This window comes from Motacilla alba, chromosome 18 (assembly GCF_015832195.1).
Source record: "Motacilla alba alba isolate MOTALB_02 chromosome 18, Motacilla_alba_V1.0_pri, whole genome shotgun sequence".
Lineage (NCBI taxonomy): Eukaryota > Metazoa > Chordata > Aves > Passeriformes > Motacillidae > Motacilla > Motacilla alba.
In genome coordinates, this window is record NC_052033.1 from 3,937,383 (window position 1) to 3,950,575 (window position 13,193).

At 40.8% G+C, this 13,193-nt stretch overlaps 1 protein-coding gene across 1 annotated transcript; it reads right to left on the reverse strand.

Moving 5' to 3' along the window:
- Positions 1–1,910: 1,910 nt before the first annotated feature.
- On the reverse strand, positions 1,911–12,653 carry GSG1L2 (GSG1 like 2). The gene is made up of 5 exons (XM_038157439.1): positions 11,930–12,653; positions 9,088–9,135; positions 6,333–6,485; positions 6,002–6,113; positions 1,911–4,057 (listed from the first exon to the last, which is right to left on the reverse strand). The coding sequence occupies exons 1-5, from the start codon at positions 12,237–12,239 to the stop codon at positions 3,802–3,804; spliced, it is 879 nt and encodes a 292-aa protein (XP_038013367.1). The 5' UTR covers positions 12,240–12,653; the 3' UTR covers positions 1,911–3,801.
- Between the last annotated feature and the right edge of the window lie 540 nt (positions 12,654–13,193).

Here is a 13,193-nt window from a genome sequence, read left to right on the forward strand (position 1 = left end):
GTGACTCGTGCTGCTTGCTAGGAGTAGAATTATTCCACCATCATTGACACACAGAGTCATCTATAAATTTAGGAACTTCAGATGAAGCAGAACACCATTGAAGGGTCAGCTGGACTAGCACCTAAATTTAAATTTAAATTTAAATCATCTACAAATTGGTTTTAGGGATTATGACAAACTGCTCTTGCTGCTACAAGTCCCATTGCTCACATAACTTCCAGCACTTACACACCTCATTCATGATCCAAGCACCAAACGTGAACGGAATTCTGAGGGCAAAGGAATATCTGGCATTTTGCAGGGACATGAACTTTTGCTGTAGCTCCAAAGGAATTGTTCTGCCTTCAAGAAACCTGGCTCAGGGAGATGTTCACCTCTGGGATGGAGGGGTCAGTTCCTGCAGCTCCTGCTGGAGCTCCATCTATTTTCTGGTGTAGCACTGGGGTTTTATGGTAGCGTGAGTGATTATGGGAAGTCAAACAATCACTTGTTCAAATTTTCTTGGTCCTCAGCAGAACTGTACTCCTTCAAACCAATGGGCATTTGCTGTGATCTCAGTTCTGTTTGTTTCTGTACCTCAGCAACAGCCAAGTCTTCCAAATTTCCATAAGAGCCAGGTGCAGAATAAGCATAATTTCATCAGAAAAGGACCAGGCACCAGAGGACATCCCAGCTAAACATGAACCAACATTATTCGTGGTTACCCCATCCCTGGAAGTGTTCATGGCCAGGGTGGAGGGGGCTTGGAGCAACCTGGGGTGGTGGAAGTTGTCCCTGCCATGGGTGAAATGACACAGATGCTCTTTGAGGTCCCTTCCAACCCAAGCCATTCTGTGATTTCTATGATTTCTATTATTGTCCTTCTTTTTTTTGTAAAAACAAGTGGATCACACACTACAATAAGCTGAGTAATCCCTCTGCTCCATTTTGCACGTTCTAGAGATCAGAAATCCTTCACACAATTTCTCTTCCAAACTGTGAGCAGTTCAAGGAGCCCCAGCAGAAGGCAGTGAAAGAGGTAAAACAACACCAGTGTCCTATCAAGAAAGTTTTAAAAACCAGATGTAATTTTACCTAGAAAGCTGTATCTTAATGATTTTCAAATTCCTGAGATGTGCTGCAGAGAAGGCAGGACTGAGCTGTTCTCCATGTCTGCTGGAGTGGGACAATGTGCCAAAATTACTGCCAAGGAGATTTACAGGGACAGCATTTTCTGCTAAGAATAGTTAAGCACAAAGGATAAATTGCCACAGAAATTTTCAAATGCCTGTCTTCAGAAGCTTTACAGAAGAGATTAATGAAACATCTGTAAAAAAAGCAATGTAGCTTCAGTTTATCCAGACTAAAAGAAAAGAAGGATTAGATGACCTTTTAAATGGGTCACACTTTTCTCTAATTCAGTGGCTTTTTCTCATCTTGAAGATGAGATTTCTCCACTGGCATTTCAGCCACAATTTTTTTTCCCTCTGGGGAAATCCATTATTTAATCTGAAGTTTTCTATTTCATTTGTTGATCTCTGTTTCGCTGTCTCACCTGGGGATATATGTTGCACATAAAAATATTATGATGAGAAAAAGAAATATTAAGATGAGTTCAGGATAAATTGCATCCCAGAGGTGCCTATTTCTCTCATTAGCTTCCAGTGGTAACCAGGACTGCTGCAGATCTGTGTCTGAAATTTACTGAGAGGCCACATTCATCAAAATTGATTTGATCTAATGAATCAGAATAAAAATGCTGCTGGTGCTTTTCTTCTGTTTTCAAATAATGTGGTTCCAGGACTCACTGGGTATCAAAAGTTAAAATAAGAGGCAGAATATGAAATTGTGGCTTACAAATAGGGATAAGGAATCTTGCATTTCATCAGGTGAATTTATTTACCAGATATCCAGCAGAAGATGTACAGCCTCTTGAATGTTTGGCATGAGAAAAACAGACAGTTTGAGATTTAGGAATGCATCTGGATGGATTCTTACTGCACAATTATTTAAAAAGCCCTTGCCCACCTACAGCACTTTATATTCTTGCAAACCAGTGTAAGAAACAATCCTGAGGAAGCAGCACATGGCAGAGACTGTCAGGCTAAGAAAAATGAAATGAGGCACTTGCATAAAGTGGATTTTTCAAAGGACTTGTAGGCATCAGCCAAGTGTGTTCCTGGATGAGGTGGAAATTCCTCCATCACACCCAGGAATGGCATGAGATGGGTGAAAATCTCTTGTAAAGAGAGTGAGGGCTGACAAAAAGCAGAAAGTCAGATGGAATCAGAAATAATTCCTCTGTTGGTGAAGGTGTTAGAAACATATCCACCACAAAGAAATGAGTGAAACAAGGGGGAGGAATCAAAATCTTATTTTGGACAAGGGATTGAGACTGCTCCTGTCAGAGTGGGCACCAAACTCTCCAGCCACTGCTTTGTTCCCCTGCTGGACTGAAGGTGGCACTTTCAGAGCACTGTAAAGGATGAAAACAGACTTTTCTAAAGATTAAAGAGGAAACCTTATTGCTGTCTGCAGCCTCCTAGGAGCATGGTGTAGGGAATATGGAGCCAGATTCCTCTCAAATATGCACAGCAGAAGAAAAAAAGGTCATGGACACAAACTGGAAGACATGACATTCTGATTTGATACGGGAAATTGTTCTTCTGCAACTGCAGCAGTGAATTTCTACAATTGCAGCAGTGAAGCTTTGGCACCTGTTGCCAATGAGGAAATCTCATTTTTTGGAGTATATTCAATACATACACAAAAACTCTCCTCTCTCATCACTAAAGGTTTTCTTCTGCCTTAATGATGCTTCTCTGTTATCATCTCCACCTTATCACTGGCCATAACCTGACCTGTTACAGATCCTGCTGGCAGAACAAGCTCAAACTGCATTTATTGCCTGAATAAAGATAGATTGGGGTTTTTCCAAAGCCCAGAGCTGCTCACTAGCCTGTGTAGGACCTCTGCCACCCAGAGTTCACAAGTGTGTTTCCCAAGGGGCTCAAGAGCAGGAATATTCTGGTGTCCAGCCTAGCAGGCACATGGCTCAGCTCCGTGAGGAAGCTCCGTGTTCCTCATCTGTGATGTTTGCAACCATTTTCACCTCCCCATCTCTAATGTGATTGTAGATTCTTCATGTAGAAATGTGTAAATCAAATTCTGATTCTTTCTGGGTCTGCTCCCAGAATGATGCCTGGAGAATTCCATAGGTGAGTTGCGTGCTGTCCACAACCAGGTATTTATCAGATTTCAGTTTTCCTCCTTATGAATCTTCCAGATTTCATTTTGCCTTCTCATTTTAAGCAGGTGTTTACACTGAAACCTGTTCCCTCTACCAGCCTTCCTTTCCCAGCAAATCCACCATGTGTATGGTGAAACTCTTGAACCATAAGCTGAGGTCCACAGATTTTCTTGGAGGGATTGAACCTTTCTTAAAAAAAATTATCCAAGCCATGCACCACGTGCATTGTTTGCTGCCCTGTTCCTGGGTTTTGGTTTCAGGATGGGATTTTTTACAGCCTTTTTGATAAAGAATCAGAAGTGATGCTCTAAAATTCTAACAAACTCAATCTCTATCACTGTTAGAAACTGCTTAAAAAACTAAGGGGGAACCTTTCTCACTGTTTTTGTCTGAACTGAGCCCCCTGAATCTTCTTTTCCAACACCAAGGCTTCCTTGAAACATCCACAGAAATATAGTTTCTTTATTAAGAAAAAAAATTAATACTACACATTGATACATTTTATTCATTAACACTGTTGTGTTTGGCTCTAGGATTATAATTTACAGAATTCTCTGAGGCCTGGTTCAGCTTTAGAGGACTGAAATAGTGGCCAGGTGACGCAGACTTCTTAATGCATGTGTGGGGTCGTCTGTGGTGTTCTGGAAAGAGTTCACATACACATTGCAAACCTTCTCTGGAGCTGTGTGCTCAGGAAACTTGTACTGAATCCTAAAGCTCCTTTCCAGCTTTTTTCTTTTGTGCTTGAATTCCAAGATAGTTTTTGTGTATTTGTTAATAGTGGTGACAGCTGCAGCCATACAGCAAGCGAAGGAGGTCCATGCAAGGCTGTAAACAAAAAAGCAAAAATTAGCAGAAATTAGCAGAGAATTTTCATATTCAAGTCCTTCAATTTTGTTTTTGAAAACAGTGCTTATGTGTGGTTGCGTTGGTGTGTATTAGGGAAAGATGAACAGGCTAGGTGAGGAAGAAATACTCTTGGTCAATGACCATTTACATATTTATTGCAATATCTACATTTAACATACCTGTGTAATGAAACCCTACCTCCAGTTTCTCTACTTTAACTCTATTTAAGCTTTACTTCTCTATTAAGCTTAGAGCTTAATATCAGAAAGGGGTTTTATTAAAAAAAGAAAAAGAAGGAATGCATAAAAAGCTAAAAGGTGCAGTTCTTAAGGGTATAAATCTCACAGGGTACACCGAGACCAATGTGAGTTAACCAAAAGTGTTAAAAAGATCTGTTAAGTGTCTGGGTAAAGCAGGTTCAGAGCATTGGAATTATTCCTGAGAAAAAGCATGGCATGAGTAAACAGAGAGAAAAGGACATCACCTTTGAAATGTTAAAAGTAAACCCCTAAGGAGACAGGAGTAAAAAAATGATACTGAAATACAGTTTGATAAAAATGTGTGAAATTAAAAGCAGCATGTAAAAATATGGCCACATGAGCACGAATTGGAGGGTGCAGCCAGGTGGGGTCGGGCTCTTCTCCCAGGGAACAGTGACAGGACAGGAGGACACAGCCTCAAGCTGCACCAGGGGAAGTTCAGGCTAGAGATTTGAAAAGAAATCGTTCTTTTGAAAATCGTTCAGGCTAGAGATTTGAAAAGAAATCGTGAAAAGAGGTGTTTAAGGAAAAGCTGGATGTGGCACTCAGTGCCATGGTTTAGCTGATGAGGGAATGTTAGGTCACAGGTGATGATCTCAGAGGTCTTCTCCAACCTGGTTAATTCTGTGAAATGTTCCAGATGCAACAGCCTGAAGCATACATGTGATAGGGAAATGTCAACCTAAATGACGAGGCTGGAAGAGTTTTAAACAACTCAGGCAAGACGATTGTCCTGGGAGGTGAGAATGCTAAACCTGGGTCTGATGTGTCTGGAGAAGAACCTGTGCTTCATCAAACCTGGGTTTTATGTGTCTGGAGAGGAACCCCTGCTTCATCAAACCTGGGGTTTTTGTGTCTGGAGAGGAACCTGTGCTTCATCAAACCTGGGTGTGATTGTCTGGAGAAGAACCCCTGCTTCATCAAACATGGGTGTGATTGTCTGGAGAAGAACCTGTGCTTCATCAAACCTGGGTTTGATTGCCTGGAGAAGAACCTGTGCTTCCTCAAACCTGGATTTTATGTGTCTGAAGAAGGACCCCTGCTTCATTAAACTTGGGTTTGGTGTGTCTGGAGAGGAACCTGTGCTTCATCCAACCTGGGTTTGATGTGTCTGGAGAAGAACCTGTGCTTCATCAAACCTGGATTTTATGTGTCTGAAGAAGGACCCCTGCTTCATTAAACTTGGGTTTGGTGTGTCTGGAGAAGAACCTGTGCTTCATCAAACTTGGGTGCGATTGTCTGGAGAAGAACCTGTGCTTCATCAAACTTGAGTTTGGTGTGTCTGGAGAGGAACCTGTGCTTCATCAAACCTGGGTTTGATTGTCTAGAGAAGAACCTGTGCTTCATCAAACCTGGGTTTGTTGTGTTTGGATGCTTCATCAAACTTGGGTTTGATGTGTCTGGAGAAGAACCTGTGCTTCATCAGGGCAGTTGGACCTCTCTCTGCTGTCTGAGGGATGGCAAACACAAACCTTGCAAATTTACACGTTCTGGGCAATAATTTAAGAGAACTGATTGACCGGAATGACACCTGGTTAACTGAAGTGCCCCCTCAGAAGTGAAATAAGGCAAAGCCATTGCTTGTAAATTAGGTATAATTCCTTGAACATAGGGTGAAGTGACCAAAATGTAATGGAAGAGCCAAATATAAAGCAGTTAGTACCCGTAGGACCAGCCATAATCCCAAGTGTGAGGTCTCCAGTCTTCAGGACCAAGATTTACAGTCATTTGAAATACAGTTGTGTACATCATGTGAGCAACCATGCCCAGAAGACCTAAAAAATACAATGTTATAATAACATCAGTTATTTAGTCTTTGGCAACCAACCTGACAACTAAATGAAAAATGATCAAAATAAAACAATTAACTTAAAGATAGCAAAAGCCACAAATCTAAAATTTAAAATAAACCACATTAGGAAATACCTAATTGAAAAGAATATTTTCCCATTAAATTTTGCTTCAGTTTGTGAAATGGAGATGCTCAACTCTACCTGCTAGCACGGTGACCACTGCAGAGAAGGCGTTGATCTTCAGCCCATCAATGACAGAGCTGTAGTAGCATATTTCTACTGACATGAGGATGTTCCCAATCAGGAGCAAAACCACGTAGAGAAGCTCTGCTACAATAGACAGCCATAAAACCCCTGCAAACCAAACCAACAGCACTGATATCATCAGCAATCATTTCGGATTTTCACCATTTCCTTCTCCATTTGTATTGTTCATGCAAAGTTAAACAGAGGCACAAGGGCTGTGGGGATGCTGTGATAATGAGAACATCTATGAAGGATTTCAGTGTCAATGGACACCCCAAATTATACTTAGTGGAAAAGCAGCTGCATGTTTGTTTTCACCATTTCCTTCTCCATTTGTACTGTTCATGCCAAGTTAAACAGAAGCACAAGGGCTGTGAGGGTGCTGTGATAATGAGAACCTCTATGGAGGACTTCAGTGTCAATGACTAATTGATTATTATTATTATTATTATTGGAAAATAATTCAAATTATTTTGTAAATTGATCTTAATTATTTTAAAGTAATTAATTAAAATGCCAAATTATAATTCTTGGAGAGGCAGTTGCATGTTCCAGCTACACACTTAGTGCAAGGTGGGTCGGTGTGGTTTTATACTCAGTAGCTACCCTAAAATCACCATGAAGCAAAGTTAATATAAAAAGAACCAAAGTTAATACAAGAAGAGCCAAAGGTGATACAAAAAGAACTGTTGATGTCATGGTTCTGAGTGCAGAGAGGAGCAGCAGGCCCAGCTAACAGCCTGGAGGCCATGCACACACCTGCACTGCCTGTGGGTCCAGTCCATCTGTGAAACCTTCCCCACAGGCTTGACTTGGAACCAAACAGGATCTTCATTTTTTTGGGCAGAGAAGCCTCCATGAGGCCAGACAGCCTCCAGGTCTCGCTGAGATTCATTTCCCTAGTTATCTGCTAATTCCTCTCTTTTTGGAGATCTGGTAATTACATCTTATGCAAGAAGTTAATCCTCCACGAAAGTCTCTCAGCCTGCTGCCTGACCTTTAGCTTGCTGATGTCCTGCAGCCAGGAGCAGGAGGCCTCCTCGTGTCCAAATCTGCTGTAGCAAGATCTGGCAAATCTGGTCTTCCCCAAACTTTTTAAAAACCAAATATGCCCTGAGACACCTGGCTGTAGATTCAAGCAGTGATTTCACGAAACAATAATAATTAAAAAATTGAAACGCTGCTGAGACACATCCTTGGTTACCAGACACCACCTAGGGCAGGAGACAACGTTTGTGTGGTGTGCAACTCCAAACGCTGGCTAGGACAATGTCTGAGGGACTTGTGTGATTCATGGGCCATTTAGACATTAAATTCTCGGGCCAGGCTATGTGTGGGTGTTCTTGGACATGGTTTGTTTCTCCAGAAGATCTGTCTCGGTAAAAAATTGTGATTTTCATCAGGAGCTCCAGATGTTGCATTGCCCAACAGTTCTGGCTGCTCCAGCTGTGAGAGTTTGCATTTTAACATTTTTTTTTTGTAAGAAATGCCCTGAACAACGGTGACCAGCCCTGTGTGTGGGACCCAGGGGGGAGGAACTCGGGGAGGCTGAGCCTGCTGCACCCTGAGTTTGCATCACACAGCACCCACAGGCATGTGCAGAGCACAAACCCCTTCTGGGCAGGATTTCCACACAGGATTTCACTATCCGGGGGGGATTTCTGGTTTTTAGGTACCTAGATGCTTCTTGGCTGTCTCCACCTGGCCTGCCACTGCCTGTGACATTTGCTGATGCTGTTCAGAGTCAGTTTCAGCTCTGTGTCCACCAGCAGTTTTCCTTGGGAGGTTTTCCTTTGGGCCCTCTAAAGGGCTCAAAAACGCCCCTCTCTTCTGTGTGACTACACCCACCTCTCATTTATATTTTTTTTTCTCATGCTGCAATATTCTGTGGTGCTGTTAAGGCACTGTGATGAGCTGCAGCAGGTAGAAGGAAAACTGGCCTTCAGAGAATGGGTATTTCTCCTTCTCCAGGGTCTGAAATTGCATATCCAGGCAAATACTCCAGTCCCAGAGTGCTGGGAAGAACCAGTTTTGGTTTTTTTTTTCTGGATCAGCCACTTGTAAAATGAGTGGTGTAATCAGATCAGTGATGGACTGGTGTTTTCATGCTGGGGATCAAGAGGAAGGCACAAAGCAGCATCTGCAGGAATGTTTTGTAAGAATATTTGAAATATTCTGTATTGAGTATTAGAATTCTTCATGAAGAATTAATTCTTCTTTATTAAGAATTATTGAATATTCTTTGAAAGAAGAGAATGGAAATGTGTGCTCACGGGTCTGAGTAAGGCACAGGGAGGGGATTTGGATTCCACCAAGGCTGGTTTGGAGCACAGCACATCTCCCTCAATCCCCTCAGCCCACAAACCTCCTGGCTGGATGCTCACACACTGCCACAGAATTCCTGGCTGCAAATATGCAGATATGGGGAGACAAAGGGCAAAAATACACAAATTTTGACTTCCAATACCCATATTCCAATTTCAAAAGCCATTCATATCCAAGTGGTGTGTCTTCAGAAAGACACAGATTGATGTTGTAGGCCATATTACCTTCATTTTGAAGTTAGAAAATTAAATAAAGGACAAAAAATACTCTTTGTGATCAAAGCAAGCATTTTTGAAATTGATTCATTTAGTTTAATGCAGAATACTTATATTGGTAAGTGTGATCAGGAAAGTTTTGCCTACAAACAAAAAGTATGCATATCTACCTCGATCAGAGGCTGGAGTCAAACTGATAAAGCTTCTACATTTCTCGCCTAAAAAGGAGAAAAAAATAAATCAAATTCAGGATTATTTTGTACTCTGTAATGATCCAAAGAAAGAGATTAATAGAAAAAAAGAAAATGCAAAATCTATCATATAAGCAGGAAGTGAGAAGATCAGGAGAAGCTGGTTTTAGTGTTCACAGAGAACTTGGTACATCAAATTTCTCCTGGGGCTTAACCAGAGAGTCCTCACAGACTATTTCAAGGTAGAACCAGAGCCTGGAAGAGCTGGAGAAAGGCTGTGAATTGATTTCCATGGGGTGGTGGCTGTGGAAGCCAGGGGAGGAAAATTCCTTTGCAGAACTGGAATCAATCCTCGTGTCAGGGCAGAGCTGCTCTCCTCACAGCGGCCAGGCTGCTGCTCACACAAATTCCCTCTAAGCTTCATTGCAATTTCTTCCTGTAAGCTTTGATTTTCAAGCCCACATGACCCCCTGCCCCCCACACAGATGCTGTGAACAAAGCTCTGGAATTAATTCTCTGATCTGAGCACGCTGGGTGTTTTTTTTTTTCCAGCTCCTGACTGCACCAAGTCAGAAAACAGCAGCTTCTAAACTTGAGCTTCCATAGCAGCAGCTCGGATTACACAGCCCTGGAGCCCATAGCTTGGATAAAAGGTGGTTTTTGGACACATTGTTGGCTCTGATCTTTGACGTTTTCCCCTTAAAACTGCGTAACTTACAAGAAGTTCTGGTAGAACTGGACCTTCAGGACAGGTGACTGTGAAAATATTTGCATTTTATGGCAGAGGTGACAGCTGCTTTGATTTCTCTGCAGCTCTGTTCTAGCTGGACTTGTGAACTGATCAGGGCAATAAAGGGAAAAACCTAACATTGATCTGGTTTTCCAATAGATGCTTGAATTCCTGAACCAGCAATTCCCTTATACAAAACCACAAAATTTACTAGAAAGTTTCTGCCATGGCAAGCTAATTTCATTGCAATGATATTTACATATGCAGAGTGAGTCCCAATTAAAATGCCACCACTTATGGCTAGTAAGTCTCCATTTCATGTTTTAGCAGGATGAAAATAATCCTCCCCTGCTTTGATTGATGCAAGGGAAGATCACAGCAAGAAAACAGAAATACTTGTGCTCAAGAGGAAATCCAGGAACTAATTTAGATCCCACAGATATATTACTGCAAATGATTAAAAAAATTATAATTAATCAGTTTGTGGTTTTTTTGTTGCCATAGAGGATCAGAAGGAATTATTTAAAGCAAGTGTGTTTATTTTGGACTAATGGAATAAAAGCCACTGGAAAAATGAAACACTCTCCTATTCAAGTAATTTACCTTGCTGTTATGGTGAGTAGAATAAAACCCAAATATTCTTCATCTGTATCACAACTTGTCAGCTAAATCAAAACCACAACCTGTCACCCTAATGTCCTTTGCAGAGTTTATCAGGAATTTTTTTAGGAATTCACTAGACACTACCCTCTGAGGTCCCCTTTGCCAGAGAAGAGCAACTTTTTAAGGACACAAACACCCTAAAATACATGGCCAATAGTGCAGCAGAAGGGAAGGGCACACCAAGCAAGCAGGATGGACCACGATAACTTGTCGCTGTGATGTTTTATGAAAATCCTGCCACTGGGATTTTCTTCTGAGAAGCTGAGAAGCCTCAGAGAGAAAGGTGAGCAATAACCATCTGCTGGCTGTGGAATGTGCTCTGGAGATGGTTTCCCAACAGGTGCACCTTTGATTGGTCTCACGTGGATTGGTTTCACTTCATGACCAACGGCAGCCAGCTGTGTCAGGGCTTGAACTGCCACGGGCTTTTGTTATCATTCTATTCTATTCTATTCTATTCTATTCTATTCTATTCTATTCTATTCTATTCTATTCTATTCTATTCTATTCTATTCTATTCTATTCTATTCTTGTCCAGCCTTCTGTCTGTATCTTTCTCTCTATTCTTTTAGTATAGTTTTGGTATAGCACATTAATATAATATAATATAATATAATATAATATAATATAATATAATATAATATAATATAATATAATATAATATAATATAATATAATATAATATAATATAATATAATATAATATATAATATAATATAATATAATATAATATAATATAATATAATATAATGTAATATATTATAATACATAAAAATAAATCAGCCTTCTGAAACACGGAGTTAGATTCTCATCTCTTCCCGCATCCTTGGGTTTTTGTTATTCTATTCTATTCTATTCTATTCTATTCTATTCTATTCTATTCTATTCTATTCTTGTCCAGCCTTCTGTCTGTATCTTTCTCTCTATTCTTTTAGTATAGTTTTGGTATAGGACATTATAATACATAATATAATATAATTATAATATAATATAATATAATGTAATATAATATAATATAATATAATACAATATAATGTAATGTAATACAATATAATATAATGTAATATAATACAATATATAATAATAAATCAGCCTTCTGAAACACAGAGTCAGATTCTTATCTCTTCCCTCATCCTGGGGTTTTTGTTATCTTTCTATTCTATTCTATTCTATTCTATTCTATTCTATTCTATTCTATTCCATTCCATTCCATTCCATATATTCTATTCTACTCTATTCTGTTCTGTTCTTGCCCAGCCTTCTGTCTGCATCTTTCTCTCTATTCTTTCAGTATACTTTTGGTATAGCATTTTTAACATAACACAATACCACAAAACAACAAACCAGCCTTCTGAAACGCGGAGTCACGACTCCCATCTCAAACACAACCACAGTAACTTTATCACATGAATTCCCACGGGTTCACTCACCTTCTTCGTTTATCATTTCTTCACAGGAGTACCAGATGCCAGCATGGAACTTCTTCTCCACGAACTTGTCGTCCCCTGTCTCCCAGATGTACTGCACAGCCTGGCTGCTGTTGCCGTCGGGGCTGTTGAAGCGGATGCACAGATCCCCTTTGCTGTCTCCCTTGCAGAAAGGTTTGGCCACTTTCCTCGTGCCTTCGCACCAGTAACTGCTGCTGAAAGCTGTGATGGAGAAGACTAAGGAGAGGAAACTCAGAGAAAAGGCTGCTGAGGCTCTGTGCCTCCTGTCTGCCTCTGGGATGGAGGATGGCATCTTCCAGAGCTGCACCAGCAGTTATTCCTGAAATTCCCTTCTGCAGATTTGTGCATCTGCCTGATGGAACACCTGCCTGCCTTCACCGTGCCACTCTTCATCCCTCCCAGAAAATTGTGCTAGCTTAGGAGTTTAAGACAGAGAGCAGAGATCTGGGCATGACCAGAAATCATGTGGCAGGGGAGATTAAGAATAAAGGACAGTGTTGCTTGGCAGCAATGTATTGTGGAAGAAATGTGAGGAAGTGTGACCATAAATGACGATTTGCCCCGTGAATCATACACAGAACACAGAAGCATTGGAAGTACCCCACTGTGCAATCACTAAAGTTTTATTTTTACAAACAAAATATGCCCTACTTACCTTGATCAGAGTCATACTGATGGAATCTCTATTTCTTAGCTAAGGAATAAACAAAATCTCACAGTTCCAGATGCTCCTGTGACACTGAACACTTTGAATTGAGTACAGTTGTGACTCTTGCTATAAAAAAAAAACCTCATATGGAGCTAAAACTGGTTGGTCAGCTACAGCATTCCACAGCATGCAGCACTAGAAAGGGAACTCTGTCTGTGTTCAGAGCTCCACCAGTGACAAATAAAAGTCATTAATTACCTGACTTTGCTCTTGGTGTTTTCCTGGGCGCTGCCCAATCTGCCCCCATGAACACACAACACAGGTTTTGCCCAAGGGAGGTGAAACATCAGAGAAAATGCTGAATTATCCTTATTTGATATGTGCATCTTCTCACTGTGTGAAATGGCATTTCTTTTTCCTCCATCTAGGGAACATTTCCCACCTTATGTTATATATATTGTTTTTTTTCTGCCTGTTTATTGATGCAAGTAAGTTATGCAAAGAACCAAAAGGAGCTGGGGTGTTAGAGCAATTCACTGCTTCATTTTACAGCTGCAAAGTCAAAACATGTGCCCTGGGGGAGAATGGTTCCTCAGG

Bases quoted from the DNA above. Each gene is read 5' to 3' on its own strand.
- GSG1L2 (XM_038157439.1), bottom strand. From the start codon at position 12,239: ATGCCATCCTCCATCCCAGAGGCAGACAGGAGGCACAGAGCCTCAGCA. The intron at 9,136-11,929 runs GTGAGTGAACCC...TCTCCTTTTTAG, and splicing joins AGAAATGATAAACGAAGAAG to GCGAGAAATGTAGAAGCTTT. The intron at 4,058-6,001 runs GTACTAACTGCT...TTTTGTTTACAG, and splicing joins GATTATGGCTGGTCCTACGG to CCTTGCATGGACCTCCTTCG.